The 22,574-nt window shown below is 44.0% G+C and overlaps 1 protein-coding gene across 1 annotated transcript in view; it reads left to right on the plus strand.

Annotated features, from left to right (window-relative positions):
* The window catches only part of LOC126281579 (uncharacterized), a 108,855-nt gene that overhangs the window by 77,032 nt on the left and 9,249 nt on the right, over nucleotides 1-22,574 (plus strand). The window contains exon 4 of the mRNA XM_049980661.1: nucleotides 14,857-15,228. Within this exon, the coding sequence (XP_049836618.1) occupies nucleotides 14,857-15,228 (372 nt within the window). The remainder of the gene's footprint in view (nucleotides 1-14,856; nucleotides 15,229-22,574) is intronic.

Genomic DNA, 22,574 nt, shown 5'->3' on the forward strand with positions numbered 1-22,574 from the left:
CTAGTGGAATTGTTCCGCAGTCGGCCTCAAATGTCGCTTCTCTAAATTACTTCACCTGCACTTCGTGAAAAGAACGTCTTCCCGCGTGGGATTCCCACAGGATTTCACAAAGTATCTCTGTAGCGCTTGCATTAACAAATCTGACGACACGCCTCTGAGTTGCTCTACTGTTTTCCTTCAATCCGACCTGGTGGAAATCACAAACACTCCAGAAGCACTCAAGAACGGGCCGCACAGGGGGCTCTACTTGTATGCGCAGACTCCTTAACAGACGAGCTGCACTTTCTCAAAATTCACCCAACATCACGAAGTCGACCTTTCTCCTTCCCCACTATCAACATCATGTGCCCATTCCATTTCATATCGCTTTACAACGTTACGCCTAGATATTTAATTCATGTTACTGTGTCAAGTAGAACATTACTAATTCTGTATTCGAACTTTGCGGGATTGTTTTCCTAATCACCTTCATTAGCTTACGTTGTTAGAGTAAGCTATCATTCATCACACCAACTGGAAATTGTAAGTCATCCTGTATCCTCCTATAATCACTCAACGACTACATCTTTCCTACAACACAGCGTCACTATCAAACAGCAGCAAATTGCTGCTCGTTGTGCCCGTCAGACGTTTTATGTGTACAGAGAATAAGAGTGGTCCTATCACTCTTATCTGCGCCACTAATGATGATATCCTTGATGTGATTCTTCAATTTCTCCAGGCGTATTTTATGACGAAATAAATCTCGGGTGAACGGCCTGGTATAAGTGTGCATAGGACACAATATTTCGGCAATCGACCACGTTGCCATCATCAACGCTGATGTATATCGGCGCATCTGATGATGGCAACGTGATCGCCGGCCAGAGTGGCCGAGCGGTTCTAGGCGCTACAGTCTGGAACCGCGCTACCGCTACTGTCGCAGGTTCGAATCCTGACTCGGACATGGATCTGTGTGATGTCCGTAGGTTAGTTAGGTTTAAGTAGTTCTAAGTTCTAGGAGACTAATGACCTCAGCAGTTAAGCCCCATAGTGCTCAGAGCCATTTGAACCAACGTGGTCGATTGCCGAAATATTGTGTCCTATGAACACCCATACCAGGCTGTTCACCCGAGATTTATTTCGTCACGATATCCTTGTTTCTCACGAACGTTCGTCGTCGAGGACAACGTACAGGATTCTTTATCTTAAGAAGATCACAAACCTACGAAAAGAGTAACGCTTTATCCATCTAAATAAATTATTTTCACCAATTATTTTGTAGCCTACAGAAAAAAATCTTAAACACTCTGTGTACCTCTACAAAATATAGGAAACAAGATTAGATGTGCAATTATCACAGACTTAGCCCGAACACACCACCTACATAACAGAGCTACGTTTATAAGAGGGGTGATAGTGAGAGGTGCTGGTGGATGTAATTTTAATAAAGGTACCGTCGAGCGGAGACCGGAAAAGCGTGCTGAACGCTGAGCGCTCTAAAATCCAAGTTTAATGGAAGGCAGTGGCGGAGGAGGAGGCCCCCACTCCTCACCACGCAATGACGGTGACCTTGTTGAGGTTCGGGACGTGGGAAGGAGTCTGGGAGTGGCATAAGAGACGGTGGTGGGGCCGCGGCTTGGGAGGGGCGGCGAGGGTAACAAAGGGATCTAGCTTCTTTATTGCGTTTTGTCGTCGATAGTTCCGGCATTACCCTAACGAGGCATGCGTCAGTAGGCACTAAAGCCTAATCTTCTTACCTCCCTTACTTCCTCCTTCCCTGCAACACGACATATTGACACTATCAGCCGATAACAAGTCTTAGTGTTCACTCGAAAGGTCACACACAGCGTTCTATTTGCGAGCTTGAATGCTATGGAAGAAGAAGAAAGTAATCATCTTGGGCATAAATCTCTCTAACGTCACTAGCGTCAGGCTCATTTATGAGTGCACAAGCCGTTTCTTGATAGTATGGTTTCGGTTTTAGCGAAGAAAATAGTACTCACTGCTGGGATACTACGCACCAGACGCCAACACATAATCACGAAACGAGTCTTTGTGAACACCACTCGTGCTGCTTAACGACCATATACATGTTTTATAGGAAGTGTTGCAGATAGGCAAGTGTAATCAGTTTACAGCTTTGCATCCTTTTCCTACTGTTTTCCAACGGAGAAGACTTATGGAATAAGATATTCTGTAAATCTCGAAACTGACCCACAGAATCATGTATTAATTCCGGCACTGCGCGATACCAATGATAATACTACCGACAACAGCACGACTAAAGCGGCATTATAAAACACAGTTTTTCGAAATTCTTTCACTGAAGAATACAAAGCAAATATTCCAGGATTCGAATTGAGAACAACTGTCAAAATGAGTAACTTAGAAGTAGATATACCCGGTGTGGCGAAGTAGCTTAAGTCAGCTAATAAAGGCAAGTCTTCCGGTCTAGACAGAGTGTGCAGAGACTATAGCGTCGAACTTAGCAATCATTATACAACCGCCCGCTCGACGAAAGATCCGTACCAAAACAGAAGAAACTTACACAGATCATACCAGTAGTCAAGAAAGGAAATGGAAGTAATCCGCTTGATTACAAACACATGTAACTGCCGTCGATTTGATGTAGGATTTTGGAACGTATACTGTGCTCAAACACTGTGAATTACCACAACACTAACGAACTATTGACATATAGCCAGCACGGATTAAAAAAATATCGTTCTTGTGTGCGATTAGATTCGTGATTTTCTGTCATAAAGGTCACAGTATGCAATAATCACGGAAAAATCGAGTCAGACAGAAGTGATATCCGGCGATCTCCAAGGAAGTATTATAGCTCCTCTGGTATTCCTAATCCTTCTAAACGATTCAGATGACAATCTGAGCAGCCCTCTTAAGGTGTTTGGAGATGAAACTGTCATTTATCGTCTAGTAAAATCATCAGACGATCAAAATTAGTTACCAAATGACTTATACACGATATCTGTATGGTGAGAAAAGTGCCAATTGTTTCTCAATTAGCCGCTGCTGTGGCCGAGCGGTTCTATGAGCTTCAGTCCAGAATCGTCCTGTTGTTACGGTCGGAGGTTAGAATCCTGCCTCGGGCATGGATGTGTGTGATGTTCTTACGTTACTTAGGTTTCGGTAGTTCTAAGTCTAGGGGACTGATGACCTCAGATGTTAAGTCCCACAGCGCTTGGAGCCATGTGAATTTGTCTCTCAATAAGGAAACGCGTGAGTTAATCCACACGAATGCAGAAAGAAATCTGTTAAATTCGATTACACTATAAATCTCACAAATGAAACCCCTTTAGATTCAACTAAATACCCGGGAATTACAATCACGAGTAACTTAAATTTGGACGACCTTATATATTATGTAGTGAGAAGGGCAAACCAAAGCCTACGTTTTATTTGCAGAAGGCATAGAACTAACTCCCGATAGTACGGTTGTTCGTCCTCTGTTAGAGAACTGCTGCCCTATATATGATTCTTACCAGACAGGATTCACGGAGAATATCGAAAAAGTTGCAAGAATGGCAGCCCGTTTTGTATTATAACGAAATAGGGGAGAGAGTGTCACGGATTTAATAAGCGCACTTGGATGGCAGTCATTAAAACAAAGGCATTTTCGTTGCGACGAGATCTTTTCACGAAATTTCAGTCATCAACTTTTTCCTCTGAATGTAAAAATACTTCATTGTCGCCAAATCATAATAATGTAAGAGAATCAGTGCTGGTACCGAAAGATTTTATTGTTCATTTTCCGATGCTCTGTTAGAGAGAGGAACGGTAGAGAAATAGTCTGTAGTTGGTTCGAAGAATTCTATGTCAGGCACTTAAGTCACAGTTGCAGAGTAGTCTTGTAGATGCAGATTTTAAGTTTCTTCATACGTCGCAGAAAAGTGGATACTTAAACATTGCGTTGGCATACAAGACCAGCATAATTATGATTTGAGGATTCTGTCATAGATGAACGTGAATTTTAATTCTGTTTCGATTCGAACGCTTGTGTTTATTTTCGAACCATTTCCTATTACAGAAAGTACAATATTGAAAAGCCGAAACCCACAAAATTTTAAAATGCATAAATAGTTTCCTAACACATTGTATGCACAATGAAACTGTGTACATGCAGTGTCTAAGAACGTGAAAGTAGTTTTTACGATTACCATTACTCTATTTGTGGTGTTACCGCCAGACACCACACTTGCTAGGTGGTAGCCTTTAAATCGGCCGAGGCCCAGTAGTATACGTCGGACCCGCGTGTCGCCACTATCAGTGATTGCAGACCGAGCGCCGCCACACAGCAGGTCTAGAGAGACTTCCTAGCACTCGCCCCAGTTGTACAGCCGACTTTGCTAGCGATGGTGCACTGACAAATTACGCTCTCATTTGCCGAGACGACAATTAGCATAGCCTTCAGCTACGTTATTCGCTACGACCTAGCAAAGCCCCATGATCAGTTTCTATTGATATTGTAAATCATGTAATGTCAAGAGCGACGTTCGTCATTAATGGATTAAAGTTAAGTATTCCACCAGCTACGTCCGTTTTCTCAATTCTAACTCCCTTGTCATGCTCCAGACCTCACGCCAGCCTGCGTGAGCTAAACGCGTGCATTTCGACCTCCTGTAATAAAACGGTGTTGGCTCTTCTGCCAACCACAACACTGCTGAATAAACATTTTGTTTTCAGTTTAACGCTGGTGCGTACATACACGCGTTTTTAGAACTACCATGTCCACTTAAACACCTTTCAGCCCTCTAATTTCTAAAATGTTATTTTATTGGCCTTCCAATTTCGACGATATATTAAGCCATCTTCAGGCCTCCTTACCAACGTATACGAAGATTCCAACCTCGGTTCCAGTCAAATTAGAAGCCAGCATTCAAAGATATCTGTAGATTTCTGCTTGAAACAGCGATCACACCTCATACATGATCTGCCGACATTGATCGCTGCATCAAGTAGAAAAATACGGATACAAGTCTTTGAACGTTGGTCTCTATTTCGACGGGAACCGAGGTTGGAATCTTCCTACATATCGTTCAGGGGGCCTGAAGATGTCGTAATATACTGCCGAAACGGGTTGACCAATGAAATAACAGTTTGGAAATTAGACGGCTAAAAGGTGTTTGATTTGATATTCGATACGAACAGCCGAGGTACTGCAACCATCTCTGAAAGGATGGACATGCAGAGACTAAATAAACTAAATTCGTGTAAGTAACAGCCGAGGTGGAACCATCACAATGTCCTTCGATAAACATAGTTCTGCATCTCCACGTGAAGAAAATGATAATTATAGGCTCACAAATTTCTTTTGTAAACTGTTCTCCATCGTATCTTCATTTGTCACTGTTCACGTCATAACGTTTATCGTGAATTTGATCTAATGCGGAACTAACGAAACTAATCTATGCTGGAATAGTATAATAACACGGGATGCCTGTAGCTACGGTTCTGCCATACATCGTTATCTTGATACTGCTGCTCCTCGCTGCTGCGTAACGCAGCAGTTGTCACACAGGGTAGGGGATGACAGTGATAGATGAACGGCTGATGCCCGGTGTTTTATCAGTACAAACCTGCATATGCCTGGACGAGTTGTCCACACCCACCTGTGGAACTGCATAATAAAGTTTAATATCGGCCGCTGGTTTTATAAGCGACCTTTTGTAAACGTAATATAATAACGCGAATTTAATACTTAATCAAACTGAGTGTCACTCGGCAGCACAACCACAACACCGGACACATTTGACAATTCGTGTCATCATCAGCGATGCCATTACCGGCGTAGCACTGGCTACGTCAGAGTTCTATTCAAAGGAAGCTTCCTAAAAAAAAAAAAAGTGAAATAAGTAGAAGTAAGGGAAGCTGTGGAAAAGGTTAATACATGGTGTTTCATGTATGGCGCAAGCGAATGTCCGTTGATCGCACGGAGTTCACACCAGCTAGTTGATTAGGCAGCTGCCGCATGATGGCTCGAGCGCCTTTACCGAGTTAACCCTTTAAATGACAAGACACGGGTTCTGTGTCTTGCCACTGTGCCACTTCACCCCACGACGGCGAGAATATTGCCATCACCTCGAGGAACAAGGAGTGAGCAAAAATATGGAACAACTACAAACATCACACATTGCCTTCAATAATAGGGTGTAGGAAAACCGTTTGCATTCAAAACAGCTCTCAGTCAATGGGTAAATAAGGTCCTGTATGGTTTTCAAGGGAATCTTCTACCACTCTTCTTGCAAAACAGTGGCAAGTTCGAGTAAGAATGATGGAGATGGACAGTGATCACACACACTTCTATCCGAAGTAGACCACAAAGGCTCAAAAATATTGAGGGCTGTGGTGGCCAGAAGAAACGCAACAATTCATCCTCGTGCTCCCAAAACCAGTTCTGGGCGATGTGGGCTGTGTGAACAGAGGCCTTGTCCTCTTGGAACACAACGACACCACTTGGGAACAAACATTGTACCTTGGGATAGATCTGATCAGCCGAAGTAATCTATCCGCTAACCAGACAACAGCTACCACCGTCATATCTTGGCTAAAGATCTGACGGAGAACACGAAAGAATTCTGGTAAGTGTGATGGATCTGTTGCTATTTTCCATATACATAAATAATCTGGCTGTCAGGGTGGACAGCAATGTGCTGTTGTTCGCTGGTGATGCCATGGTATACAGGAAGTTTTCGAAGGTAAGTGACCGTCGGTTGATACAATATGACTTACACAAAATTTTCAGTTGATGTGATGAATAGCAGTCGGCTCTTAATGTAGAAAAATGTAAGTTCATGCGGATGAGTAGCAAAATCAAATCCGTAATGTCCGGATACAGCATTGGTGGTGTCCTGCTTGACACGTTAATGTCGTTTAAATATCTGGGCGTAACGTTGCAAAGCGATATGAAATGGAACAAGCATGTGAGGGTTGTGGTAGGTAAGACGAATAGTCGACTTCGGTTTATTGGGAGAATTTTAGGAAAGTGTAGTTGACCTATAAACGAGACCGCATATAATCTTGAGTACTGATCGAATGTTCGGGATCCACACAAGGTCGGAATGAAAGATGACATCGAAGCAATTCAGATACAAGCTGATAGATTTGTTACCGGTAGGTTCGATCAGCATGCAAGTGTTATGGCCGGCCGCGGTGGTCTCGCGGTTCTAGGCGCGCAGTCCGGAACCGTGCGACTGCTACGGTCGCAGGTTCGAATCCTGCCTCGGGCATGGATGTTTGTGATGTCCTTAGGTTAGTGAGGTTTAGGTAGTTCTAAGTTCTAGGGGACTGATGACCTCAGAAGTTAAGTCCCATAGTGCTCAGAGTCATTTGAACCTTTTTTTTTCTTCTTCGAAGGATACTACCTTACTGCGGCTTGCGGAGTATGTATGTAGATGTTGATGTAGAAATGATTACGTAATCGCTGGCAGTAATGCGACCTTGCAGAACAACAATAGGGTCCATGGAATACCATTGTATGTCGACCCAAATTAACACCGAACCCTCCTCCCTCCCACCGCTTGTTTCACTCTTTGTTCATAAACTCGACAAGAAGTTCTAAACAGTGTAAAACAAGTCTCATCCGACCAAGTGACGTTCTCCCATTGCTCAGTAGCCCATGTGTCATGACTTCGGCACCACGTTTCCTTATTATGATTATATGCATCTTCGATGAGCAATTTTCGAATTTCCACTTGCGCTGCAATTCCCTGTCTAACCAGCTCCCCTCTTGTTGTTTTGGTGCTGGCTCGGTTCAAGAGTGCGACACCCATTTCTGCTGTGACTTTTGTGGCTGTTATCCTCTTAATTTTGGCCATCTGTCACGATCTTCCGGGTTGACATAGCGGATGATATTTTTCGCAATTCCTGTATGCAGTATAAATCTTCTATGCGGTGCCTCTTAAAACACCACACACTTCGGTTTCCTTGGTTACGGAAGCACAACCATAAGATTACCAACAATTTGCCCACGTTCGAGTTCACTTAGCTCCGACATAATGCAGTCACAAAAACAGAGAACACTGTTGCGCCCACGAGTGATACCTGCAACGTACTGAGGACACTGCAGCGGTGTCGTCCGTGGACACATACTACAGCGCAACATACTTGGCTAGCGTCTGCTGTTATATACAAGCGTGCATTTCTAGCTCTGTTGCCATACTTTGTCTACCCCCTGTACGTCCTGTTACAGATGAGTATACGGGGATCGCATACACACTATAAGCTTTGTCTCCGAAATGCTAGGAAGAGAATTATGTCTAATTGGTGTTAGTGAATGTACACAATTACGTAATTGTCTAATCATTTAGAACATGCCAAATTCTTTTAAAAAGCAGATTTTGTATTGTCGTAGCTTCTGTACGATCATTGCCTATGCTTTGATTCATTGTGACGCCTCTCGAAATTTAAACAAACAACTTACTCTACATCAGTAGCGTGCCGCCGTTACACGAGATGTTTTAAATAGCAAAGACACCTCGTTTTCCCATCATGGTCACCTAATCTTCCGCACCGTGATTCTTTTTTCCTTGTGGAACATCACAGCACTCATGTGTCCATTAAAATCTCGTTAATACTTTGTTATTACGCACTAATTACAAGCGCAATCCATTTAGCCGTTGAACAGCAGCTGGTAAACATATTTGCAGAGCTCGAATATCGGTCAATTATTTAGAGAGCACAAAATATTCTACACGATAAAATTCAAGAGACAAGGATCACAAACGCTGTAAACAGACGATTGATTTTTCAGTTAAATGATAAAAATTTTGAGACTTTTCCTGATTAAAAAATTGAACGCACACCTGCAGTATGGATATCATGTAGGTGAACGCATACAAAGCGTCGCTTCCTGAATAAAGGTATTGCAACTGCAGGAGGATATCGAGTTATTCATCTATGCTCAATTTTTTTACATTATGTACCGAAAATATACTTCATACGTCTGACGGTTCCAAGTGTTAGATACGTGATAAATGTCGTGATTCTAACAGACTAAGTGGACACTTCGCAGGTCCTTCGCTAAAATTCAAAACGTGACGCGAGTGTAGCTTCAATATACAAGCAGCTGATTTACGTGGTGTGTCAGCATCTGCCGATATTGTATGATTAACAAACACTTACCACGCGGTGTAGCCGCACGGTCTTAGGCGCATTGCTAGGGTTCACGCGGCTATCCCCGTCGGAGGTTCGAGTCCTCCCTCGGGCATGGGTGTATCTGTTGTCCTAGCGTAAACTAGTTTAAGATAAATTAAGTAATGTGTAAGCCTAGGGAAGGATGATGACAGCAGTTTGGTCCCATAGGAGCTTACCACAAATTTCCAACAAGCACTTGGCGCATCTGAGTGCGGTTTCTGTCCAAAGATTAACACACTTTAGTATACTTAAAACAGCAGCACACAATTAATTTAACAGTCCAGAATACAGCTTAGTTACTATGCCTGTATACCATAACACTGTAAAGCTGCTCGGAGCATATTTTGTGTACCTGCACACAATGTCATCAGTATATTTGCACATATTGTACTTAGTACATATACACACAATATAATTAGTTCCTGAAAGGATAATCATTTTCAGAAACTGAAGTAACGTTGATAAGTCTCAGCAAACCATAACTATCCATATTATTTATTAATGACTTAGTCGGTAGTTTTAATGTCAATCTCAAACTTTTCGCAGATGAGGCTTTTATATATTACGGTGAAATTCTACCTGCTTGAATTTTTAGTAATATCCATTTAGACCTAGACATAGTGATTCACGACTACAGATGCAGATGTAGGTGATACACCTGTATACAATATAGTTAATACTCTTGTACGTCGATTCCTTACGTAAAGAAATTTTTGGTTAGTAGTAAAAAGATTATGGTAGCTACAGATAGATATTTATGAGAACAGCATCTGAGGTGTGGATCCATTTACTGTACACTCACTCCAAAGTACATATACCCGAAAAGGGTATTATGTAAGAATTCAACTAATTTTAGATATTTAGATCTAAAAAACTCAGTCTTTCGCTACCAGTCCCATAAACTTCCCGTTGTCAGGATCTATTCACTGTAGACTCAACAACCAAAGTATATGTACCCAACAAGGGTATAATGTAAAAATTCAACTAATTTTAAATCTAAAACCCTAAGTCTTTCACTATGAGACCTATAAACTTTCCGTTGTGAAAGGACATCATATGTAATGATCGAGGCGGTATCCACGATTTTTATTAGGTATAAACCCCAGCATTTTAGATGTCAGAATATCCTTTTGCAGTATTTGCAAACCTAAATATCTAGCACAGATATCTCACTGTTCTTAACTAAAAGAACCATATGACAGTTGTCAGTGATCTGCAATATTGGATTCGTAACCAAATCGGTTAAAAGCTCATTCCGTTTGGATTAATAATCATGACGTTTGCTCTTTCAGTGTGACTGTTTACGGGAATGATTTCAGAAAGTTTCGTCTCTGACGTTTTGGCCAGACACTCCTAAATCCTCCCATCCAATGAAGGAGCCTACCCAGCTCTAATGAGCAACTGTACATTTTGTGATATCGTGAAAAATTCTGGTCTTTTATGCCAGTCATTGCTTCGGATTTCGGTTCACTACATGATTCAAAGAAGCACTGTGGTAAACGAATTTTCTTACTGCAAATATTTCGTAATCCTTTTCCTGCTGCGTATCAGTTAGCTTCCGCATAGCGTTGTAGTTTATCTCCAATTTCAATAGTACACAGTGCTGCATAGGCTGTGATGACAACAGTTTCGTTGTTCCAATGTGATACGCTTTCAGCAAAGTTGGACCAGAGTTCATGTCGGTAGCTGTTTCGTAAATAATTAGCTCTTTGACCATAAAACATTTTCGAATACACATAAGAGTAGGATTGCAGAAAATATATTACTGTGTTCAACTTTACTGGTGTGTGCTTTACCAAGCATCACAAAATAATTATCAATCTGAGAAAACCAATTGCTTCAAAACGAATTTAACTCGTGGTCCTTCCCTCAAGAAAATATGGCTTTAATACTAGCAGAATTCATTAAACTCAGAAGACAACTAATATTTGTCATTCATTATGAAATCCGAATAAACACAGGACTTTAAATAAAAATCTCTATATGATTCTAATAGGCACTAAATTTTCTCACCGATGATTTTGAATAATAAACCTTATATGTCTCCTCACTTTTACAATCAGATTTAATCCTCCAGTATAAATTTTTCGCTCAAGCAGACAACTTGCATACACACCCATCTTAAATAACGTATATGCTGAAACTAAAATTTTCCAGTGAAATTGTCCCACAAAAATTTACTTTTAAATTGGGTTATATTACACTTCAGATTATGAAACCATAAAACAATATTATCGACCTACATGCACCACAATTATACCGGCTTTATTCCCTACCTTCATGCTTTCAGGTCTTCCTCCACGCACTAAATATTTAACTTTACTCTTTCATAGACCACGATGTTATTAGTACTCAAGGTCTCATGAAACATATAATTTGGTCAAAGAAATCTTACACACGTATCGCCGGCCGCGGTGGTCTCGCGGTTCTAGGCGTGCAGTCCTGAGCCGTGCGACTGCTGCGGTCGCAGGTTCGAATCCTGCCTCGGGCATGGGTGTGTGTGATGTCCTTAGGTTAGTTGGGTTTAAGTAGTTCTAAGTTCTAGGGGACTAATGACCACAACAGTTGAGTCCCATAGTGCTCAGAGCCATTTGAACCATTTTGAACACACGTATCACGCTCAGTTACAATCAATTAAGTAGTATCTCGTCAGATAGCTCTGGCATAATTGTGGCCTACAAATGCACCTTTTCCTGTTCTCCACTGAACACCTTTTTTGAACACAAATTGTCCTTGTTTGTCCTTGTGCTCGACTTATGAACACTTTTCTCACAATTTGTCAAAGTTTTATATTTTCAGGAAGTCTGTGCCCAACCCAAACTTTTTGAGTTTTAATTTTTCTTGTCTGCCCTCGTTCTTGACATCCAAACACTTTCTCCTCACAATTTACCGAAGTTTTATATTTTTCATAAAGTCTGACCAGTATAATATGTTTCACGAACCCTTTTACAGTGAAACATCTCATGCAAAATTTAATTTCACCACTTAAAAAAAGTCTAGTAACATCTCTTCTAGATTTGTTTATCATTTCAGAGCAGTTTTAATTTTCACCCCACGACTGCAAAAGTTATTTTTTTTTTGTCCTTACTACTGTCCACAAAATTTTCTTACATTGCCAAAACATTGATGACAGAACCGATAATCACGCACACATTTTCGTTACATACGTGAATTTCTATAGTGAGCTGTGGATTTTCAGTTATATTCCCCTGCAAACATTTCTCCCTTAACAGGTCATTTTCGATATCCATTCCTCACTCTTCAGCTTCCATTGCGCACATTTTGATCACTGACGAACTGACAGTGCCATTGTCCCCTATAAATAGATCACTGAATAATTCTCTGACATCTGTTTCATCCATTCAGTTCTCAAGCTGCCTTGTGGTCTCATATTTTTCGACCCACAAAACAGGAAAACATATTTGCTGCATTACGGCATGTGACCAGTCCATCACAGTATAATCCATGTCCAACATTTGGTCACAATTCTCGTTTTCATCAAGAGTCGTCTGCTCTCCCCTCTCAGTGGAGATAAATGCACCGATTCCTTCTTCCAATAAATCCATCTCAGTAGTTTCAGCCTCCTCATACCGAGCGCCAGCACTTAAATCAACACTTTCATCAACCCCTAACAACAAATCACCTACTACCTCTGGTACAAGGCAAATCTCGTCTCCAGCTGATTACAATATTGCTAGATAAGAGTCAAAGATACCTTTTGATAATGTACACTACTGGCCATTAAAATTGCTACACTAAGAAGAAATGCAGATGATAAACGGGCATTCATTGGACAAATATATTATACTAGAACTGACATGTAATTACATTATCACGCAATTTGGGTGCATAGATCCTGAGAAATCAGTACCCAGAACAACTACTTCTGGCCGTAATAACGGCCTTGGTAAGCCTGGGCATTGAGTCAAACAGAGGTTGGATGGAGTGTACAGGTACGGCTGCCCATGCAGCTTCAACACGATAGCACAGTTCATCAAGAATAGAGACTGCCGTTTTGTGACGAGACAGTTGCTCGGCCACCATTGACCAGACGTTTTCAATTGGTGAAAGATCTGTATCCAGAAAGGCCCGTACAGGACCTGCAACATGCGGTCGTGCATTATTCTGCTGAAATGGATCGAATGAAGGGTAGAGCCACGGGTCGTAACACATCTGAAATGTAACGTCCACTGTTCAAAGTGCCGTCAATGCGAACAAGAGGTGACCGAGACGTGTAACCAATGGCACCCCATACCATCACGCCGGCGTATGGCGATGACAAATACACGCTTCCAATGTGCGTTCACCGCGATGTTGCCAAACACGGATGCGACCAGCATGATGCTGTAAACAGAACCTGGATTCATCGGAAAAAATGACGTTTTGCTATTCGTCCACCCAGGCTCGTCGTGGAGTACACCATCGCAGGCGCTCCTGTCTGTGATGCAGCGTCAAGGGTACCCGCAGCCACGGTCTCCGAGCTGAGAGTCCATGCTGCTGCAAACGTCGTCGAACTGTTCGTGCAGATGGTTGTAGTCTTGCAAAGGTCCCCATCTGTTGAAACAGGGATCGAGACGTGGCAGCAAGATCCGTTACAGCCATGCGCATAAGATGCTTGTCATCTCGAGTGCTAGTGATACGAGGCCGTTGAGATCCAGCACGGCGTTCCGTGTTACCCTCCTGAAGCCACCGATTCCATGTTCTGCTAACAGTCATTGGATCTCGACCAACGCGAGCAGCAATGTCGCGATACGATAAACCGCAATAGCGATAGGCTACAATGCGACCTTTATCAAAGTCTGAAACGTGATGGTAGCATTTCTCCTCCTTACACGAGGCATCACAACAACGCTTCACCAGGCAACGCCGGTCTACTACTGTTTGTGTAAGAGAAATCGGTTGGAAACTTTCCTCATGTCAAGATGTTGTTCAAAATGTTCAAATGTGTGTGAAATCTTATGGGACTTAATTGCTAAGGTCATCAGTCCCTAAGCTTACACACTACTTATCCTAAATTATCCTAAGGACAAACACACACAACCATGCGCGAGGGAGGACTCGAACCTCCACCGGGACCAGCCGCACAGTCCACGACTGCATCGCTTTAGACCACTAGGCTAATCCCGCACGGCTCAGCACGTCGTAGGTGTCGCCACCGGCGCCAACCTTGTATAAATGCTCTGAAAAGTTAATCATTGCATATCTCAGCATCTTCTTCCTGTTGGTTAAATTTCGCTTCTGTAGCACGTCATCTTCGTGGTGATGATGATGTTTGGTTTGTGGGGCGCTCAACTGTGCGGTTATCAGCGGCCGTACAAATTCCCCTCCCGTCCTCAGTCTTATCTCGGCACTTTCATGAATGCTGATGAAACACCCAGTCGTCTCGAGGTAGGTGAAAATCCCTGACCCGCCGGGAATCGAACCAGCGACTCCGTGCTCGGGTACCGAGAACGCGACCGCGAGACCACGAGCTGCGGACATCTTCATGGTGTAGCAAAATTTATGGCCAGTAGTGTAGCTTCCCCCACATCATTAACGTTGTTGCTGCTGCATAGTACCTCATTAGAATTTTCCCTATGGTCAGCCTTCTCCAAGTTTGTGTGTGTGTGTGTCTTTTACTTGCTTAGCTTTGCTTATCGTCCCACACACGGTCCTCCAGCCAGCTTAACCTCTCGTTTACAAAGCGAATCTAAGCCACTGACAGTACGGCGTGTCGGTCAGTTGCAGAGCAGCCGTCGCCGTTTGAGGGCCACAAGCGCAAGGGCCTGGTGGCGAACGCACGCGTCGGCCGGCGCGACGGCGCCGAGACGCCGGGGGCGGCGGCCTCGCTGTGGTTCGGGCCGCGCGTAGGCCGCGCCGGCCTCGGCCAGGACGAGACGCGCGCCGGCACCAAGCGGCGCGGCCTGCTCGCCTTCCCCAGGGTGGGCCGCGGGCACGCCGGCTCCAGCTCCAGCTCCGGCTCCGGCGACGGCGACGGCGCCCGCGACAGCCTCTGGTTCGGCCCCCGCGTAGGCCGCCGGGAGCGCCGCTCTCTGCGCCTCCGCCTTCCCGCAGCTGCCTGGCTCGCTGCCGGCGACGTTGGAAACGGAAAAGGTAGATGCGCGGCCAGGATAGTCGTCAGGTAGACCTCTAGCCACTCTGAGTTCGTTAGATGCAAAGCGGTATTAGTTTGAGGAGCGTGTGGTATGGATGCTTCGATGAGCCTTGTAGTTAGCTGGTTTGTTAGTTACGTGTTCCACCTCACGGTTACCGTTATGATGCCCGCCCGGTTAGACGTTTTTGGTCTAACGCACGGCTTTCCGGATTGGGGAGGAGCGCCTAGTCCCCGACACGAATCCGCCCGGCGGACTTGTGTCGAGGTCCGGTGAGCCGGACGGTTTTTAGGCGGTTTTCCATCTGCCTCGGCGAATGCGGGCAGGTTCCCCTTGTGTCACCTCAGCGGCGATTGCTGCACAAACAAGTTCTCCACGTACGCATACACCAGCATTACTCTACCACGCAAACATAGGAGTTACACTCGTCTGGTGTGATACATTCCCTGGGGGGGTCCACCGGGGGCCGAACCGCGTAATAACCCTGAAAGAGTGGTTCTGTGTGGGGCGGCGGAGGGGCGGAGTGCGATAGTCGTCGTAGGGTTGTGGACCACTGCGGCTGCGGCGGTCGTTTCTCGGCCCCCGGCCAACATACATTATAATACAATACAATACAACCGTTATGATGCGGAGCGAGTCAAGTGCATAAGAAATGTACACACCAATCAAGTATTCTTTCCTTTTTAAAAAAAGCTTAAAAATTTTAATACCTACCTCATTTCTTTAAAATGCCACAAAATGCATATATTATACCTACAGATTTTTTTTTTTTTTGTTCTTATTCGAGAATTCACCTCTGTTACAGAAGGTCAAGGAGATATGATTCTAGTTTACTTTTTGAAACTATTACTGCTGTCTGTCAGACATTTTATTTCATCTGTTGGTTTGTCAAAAAGTTTTACAGCAACATATTTTACCCCTTTCTGGGACAAAGATAGGTTAAGTATAGTGTAAGTCATTCTTTCTTTTGGCGTTATAATCAAGAATGTCACTGTTGTTTTTAAACTGCCACATGTGTGTTGAAAACAAATTTCATTACTGAGTAAATGTACTGTGAGGCTGTTCTAAGAATTCCTAATCTTTTAAACAGATGCCTACACGTCGCACAACTCTGAGCCCCACACATTGTTCAAACAAATTTATTCTGAGCAGTGTTGCGTTACCCCAAAATATTATTCCGTATGACATCAGGGAGTAAAAGTAAGCAAAGTATGTTAGCTTACTAATTTCTATATTGTCAAAATTGTCAATTATTCTGACTGCAGAAGTTACAGAATCTACACGTATTTGGAGATACAAAATACGAATTTTCCAACTAAGATTCTCAGCTATATGTACACACAAAAACTTAGTATGCTCTACCTTGGCTACTGACTTCTGTTGATGTGTTATACTTTTTGAAGGAACTGTACTCCTTGCAGCACAAAATTCGATACACTGTGCTTTTTTTTTTTTTTTCAAAATTCAGAGCTAGCCCATTCACAGAAAACCAATTAATAACTTTCCCAGTGACATTATTTATATCATTTCTATTGGAGTTTCTTTTATTGAATCAATAATGAAGCTTGTATCATCAGTAAACAGTGTAAGTATGTCCTTTTGTTTCAGGTGGGAATGGAGGTCATTCACATATATCAAGTACAGAAGGGGACTTACTATCGAACCCTGTGAAACGCCTGATGTAAACGGGAAACTTACGTTTAGCGTCCATTCGATGACAATTTTGGTAGAGACGGAGCTCATGTTGGAATTGGTGCAATAGTCAGATGTGATTTGTCCATATAGTACATGATACGAACATCGCACTGTCGGATCCCACGAAGGAAACTTGTACTCAGCTTTAAATTGAAAATAATAAGAGCGTATGATTGAACAATTTTTTAAAGTAGTGCGAATAAAATTTACGAACATTCTAAGAATTTTACTTCCTTTCGAGCAAATAGCCGGGGCAGACAACAATATGGCAGTATGACAAACAGAATACATTACCATGCCTACTATGGGACAGCAAACCCCTGGGATGTAAAACAGTTTCCATCTGTCTCGAAATGATAAAAACATGTGAGGATAAAAATCCTACTTCAATATCGCAAATTTTCTTTATTTATCACTGGTTTCGGCTCCCTGACGATCCATCTTCAGATCAATCTAAAATGTCTCCAGAATGAGATATTCACTCTGCAGCGGAGTGTGCGCTGATATGAAACTTCCTGGCAGATTAAAACTGTGTGCCCGACCGAGACTCGAACTCGGGACCTTTGCCTTTCGCGGGCAAGTGCTGTACCAACTGAGCTACCGAAGCACGACTCACGCCCGGTACTCATTCTGGAAACATCCCCCAGGCTGTGGCTAAGCCATGTCTCCGCTATATCCTTTCTTTCAGGAGTGCTAGTTCTGCAAGGTTCGCAGAAGAGCTTCTGTAAAGTTTGGAAGGTAGGAGACGAGATACTGGAAGAAGTAAAGCTGTGAGTCTGCCAGGAATTTTCAATCTAAAATGTCGTTTCCCATTGTTGGAACTAAACTGCCCTAAAATGAAAAATCGTAATTGGTTATATAAATCTGACTAGTGATTGACGCTTTCAGATTACGCAACTAACTCTGATTTTTCATTTTAGGGCAACTTAGCTCTAAGAATACGATGATGTGGAATGATTGTCACATACTGAACAACATTTTAGGTTGATCTGAAGATGGCTCGGAAATGAGCCGAAACTGGTGACCAATAAAGATAATTTGCGAAATTGACGTAGGATTTTTAACCACACAAATTTTAAAGCAACATATCGTGTATATACCCATTGACAATGTCAAAAAATAACATCGAATGGATAAATACTCACATTTTTTGATACACTATGTCGATAGTCGTCTCCACAAACGCCGTCATCAAGATTAACGGCGGCTCGAAAGGGGCAGCGCACCACGGACGCAGGCTGGTGGGAGCAGCGTTATGCTATGGAAGACATCCTCCTGCACTTGCATGGGACCTGTTGTAGTAATCTAAGACACACTGACACTGCGAATCACCTGCATCTCTTCGAGCTTCATGTCTTCATCGACGGCGAGTTTCGAGAACATACCTTCACCGAAGAGTCAAGCAGTATATTGCTCCCTCCTACGTATATCTCGCGAAGAGACCATGAGGATAAAATCAGAGAGATTAGAGCGCACACAGAAGCATACCGACAATCCTTCTTTCCACGAACAATACGAGACTGGAATAGAAGGGAGAACCGATAGAAGTACTCAGGGTACCCTCCGCCACACACCGTCAGGTGGCTTGCGGAGTATGGATGTAGATGTAGGTGTAATCTTTCTGCAGTTCAGTTGTCTGTATTTCACAGCCAGGACTGTGCTACAATAGTTTGAGGAGCGTTATGGTGATCTCACGCTGATGTGTCGGCGACCAAATTCGCCTGATTTAAATCCTATGGAACCCATCTGGGTCGCTAACAGGTGCCATCACGGCGTACGCAAATCAGCGGCCCGTTATTTATCCGAATTTCGTGACCTGTACGCAGACATCTAAAGCGACGTACCTACACTAATCTACCGACGAAGTGTCGGATCCCTGATACTCGGAATCAGCGACTACCTGCTATTAAGAAGGTGGTCATAATGTTTAGGCTCATCAGTGTACTGCTACATAGTGGCATCACAGTTCATCAGTGCTAGATGCCTCATGCGATTCAAAACCGGTCCTGGAAAAGGCAGCTCTCCATTTACCTAAAACGACTTAGAGAAACCACAGAAAGCCTAAATCTAGATGGCCAAAGGTGGCAGCAATCGGGGCTTATACTTAACCTTAAAACAACCTATAACAAGAGCACAAGAGGGGCATCAAGGGTGGATTGAAACTATTGATTACAAAGGGCTCAGTTCTGACTGACTTACCTTTGAAAGGACGCATAAACATCCTTTCCAAAATCGGAGTAATAATTACTCCGAACCACTTTCAAAGGGTGAAAAATTATCTTCAGATTCCTCTAAAAGTGAATTGAAAAACAACTTCTCATGCTTAAGCCATGTCAACGGGAGACTGACACCTTCGAATAAATGTATACAACTGAAAATAGTGGGGTTGTATAGAGCAGTCCTTAAAGACAGAGATGATAAATTTTCGGAGCTTAAATTGATAGTAAGGTTACAATAACCCACACTGAAATGGCGAGCACTTTATTTTCTAGATTCCCTCTTCACCCCCCCCCCCCCCCCCCCCCCGCCTTATGTCCAGGACGGAAGTTCCAGAATTAGAATACCAACGACCAAATAGCCGGCTTGAAGTTCCACAGAAAGTGAGGCGCCGGAGAGGGCTGAGAAGGCGAGCAAACGAAGCCAAATCAGATAACAAGTATGCCGATGTGTTGTAGGAAAACAGTACACAGTGGGTGTAGGAGCTCTGACGCTAACCATTAATGGTGAAAACCAAAGAACAACGTCCAAACAGTAATATTCAAATAAAGCGGCTCACCAAGAATGATAGTGACCAGCAGAGCAGCTCGGAGGGACTTAGTGTTGCAAAAAATTACGTGAGACGACACACACTGTCCCGCAGAAATTCATGTGAAGGGTTTGACCAACAACTAGCTGCTCCCGCCTTGGCATGCCCTAACTCGTCACAATCTGCCAAAGATTACTGCTCATTCATTCACGTGGTCACTACACAGGCAGCCAGCGTTGCTCTCACGAACCTGCTGTCCATCGGCTCCCTCTGCTGACTTTCCCCTTCAAACGTCGGCCAAAAGAAAGAAGCAGTTTCCAGAAGTACACTGTGGTAACAAAAAGGTATGGGATAGCGGTATGCACATATACAAATGGTGGTAGTCTCACTTACACAAGGTAAAAGAGGGCAGTGCATTGGCGGAGTTGTCATTTGTACTCAGACGATTCATGAGAAAGGGTGTTCGGAGTGGTTATGGCCGTACGACGGGAATTAACATATTTTTACATTCCATTTCGAATATAGTTAGGGAATTCAATGTTTCGAGATCCACAGTGTCAAGTTGGTGCCCACAATACCAAATGTCAGGCATTATCTCTCATAACGCACAAACAGTGGCCGACGGCCTTCACTTAACGACTGAGAGCAGCGGCGTTTGCCTAGAGTGGTCAGTGCTTACCGAGAAGCAACACTGCGTGAAGTAACTGCAGAAAGAAATGTGGGACGTTCTCCTAACGTATCGGTTAGGACAATGCGACGAAATTTGGCGTCCATGGGCAGTGGCAGCAGACAATCGACACGAGTGCACTTGCTAACATCTCGACACCTCCTGGAACCCTCTCCTGGGTCCGTGACCATATTGGTTTGACTCTAGACGGCGGGAAAACCTTGGCTTGGTCAAATGAATCGCTGCTTCATTTGGTAGGAGCTGCTGGTAGTGTTAGAGTGTGGCTCAGACCCTAAGAAACCGCAGGCAGCTGTGGCCGAGAGGTTCTAGTAGCTTCAGTCTGGAACCGCGCGACCACTACGGTCGCAGGTTCAAATCCTGCCTCGGGCATGGATGTGTGTGATGTCCTTAGGTTAGTTAGGTTTAATTAGTTGTAAGTTCTAGCGGACTGCTAAGCTCAGATGTCAAATCCCATAGTGCTCAGAGCCATTTGAACCATTCTGAACCCTAAGAAACCATGTACCTCAGTTGTCAACAAAGCACTGTGCAAACTGGTGGTGGCTCAATAATTGTGTGGGCTGTATTTGCAGGGAATAGATTGGGTTCTCTGGTCCAACTGAACCCATCACTGATTGGAAGTGGCTATGTTCGGCTACTTGTACACCATTTACACCCATTCAAGGACTTCATGTTGCCAAACATCGATGTACTTTTTATGGACGACAATGCGCCATGTCACTGGGCCACAATTGTTCGCATTTGGTTTGATGAAGGTACTGGACAATTCGAGCGAATGGTATGGCCATGCCGAATGCCCGAGATGAGTCGCATTGAACATTTATTGGACATAATCGAGAGGTCAGTTCGTGCACAAAATCCTGCACTGGCAACAGTTTCGGAATCATGGACAGCTATAGAGGCAGCACTGTTCCGTATTTCTGCAGGCGAGTTCCAACGATTTGTTGACTCCATGTCACGTCTAGATGCTGCGGTACGCCGAGCAAAATGAGGTCCGACACGATATTAGAAGGAATCCCATGACTTATGTCACATGAGTGTGTACCTGCGAGATAATCCCTCCAACTAACGTTACCGGCGCTGTGCACTCTGAACGCACTTATCAATATCATCAACCTAGAGAAAAAAAGAAAAACGGCCTCCTTAACGATTCCTGTGGAACACCTTTCATAGTCTCTTCATTCAGATGATGGGAGTGTCCCTCTGTGCAATACATGAAATGGTTCGTTTTATTTTCTGCTTGGCCTTTCTTATATAGGGACGGAAGCAGACGTTTCTGAAACGCGTATCCCATAAATCATAGTTTCCCTCGCAGGGAAGTACGCACGGCAGATCGAGTTGACTGGAGAGTGAAGAAGGCTCACGAGGTCTGGATCAGATTCCCCACTGAGGTGCTACCTAGCGAGCCGGGTTGCAGCTTTTACAAGTGGTGCGCCGGGCCGCAGCTGCACTCGTCGCGCGGCAGCCGTTAATCTCGTCAGCTGCTGCTGACGAGTCTGGCAGGGAGAGAATGAGAGCTGACCGCCGCCGATGAGGCGCAGATGCCGGCCGCCGCTAACTCGCCCGCCGCCCACTGCCGGCAAATGGGCGCTGCGAGGTCACCAGCAGCACCGCGTGCAGTCGCTCCCTCTGCCGTCTCCGCAAAACCCGCGGTCCACATGTTTCCCACCGTTCACGCTACGTACGAGGGGCCTTCAATAAATAATGTAACAATTTTTTCTCAATCAATTTTGATTGAGAAAAATTGATAATTTGTTGTGGGACATCGTGAAACATTCCTGCTTCAGCTTCTGTAGTTTCATGACGTTCCGGCAGATGGCAGCGCTACACATAACTTTCAAAATGGTGTCTGTAACGGAGGTACGTTCCAAGCAGAGAGCTGTCATTGAGTTGTTTTGGCACAAAACCAGAGGATCGCAGATATTAGTGTCTATTGGGATATGGGTGAACAGAAGCACGGTGAGTCGTTGGGCGAGGCGTCCATTCTCATCGCAATAAGGTCGCTAGAAGCTGTCCCGATTTTCTGCGTGCCGCACAGCTGTGACTCCTACAGTGCTGATGATCGATGGATCACAATCAAACAACTCGCTGCTCAACAGGACCCGCACAACTCTGTGCACTCGATAGGAGTTCACAAAACTGCATTGGACTGTTCTTCCTCGTCCAGCCTACATCTCGGATCTCGCGCCTTCCGTTTTCCATCTTTCTGATCCAATGAAGG

This window comes from Schistocerca gregaria, chromosome 7, assembly GCF_023897955.1.
Source record: "Schistocerca gregaria isolate iqSchGreg1 chromosome 7, iqSchGreg1.2, whole genome shotgun sequence".
In the NCBI taxonomy this organism is placed as follows: domain Eukaryota; kingdom Metazoa; phylum Arthropoda; class Insecta; order Orthoptera; family Acrididae; genus Schistocerca; species Schistocerca gregaria.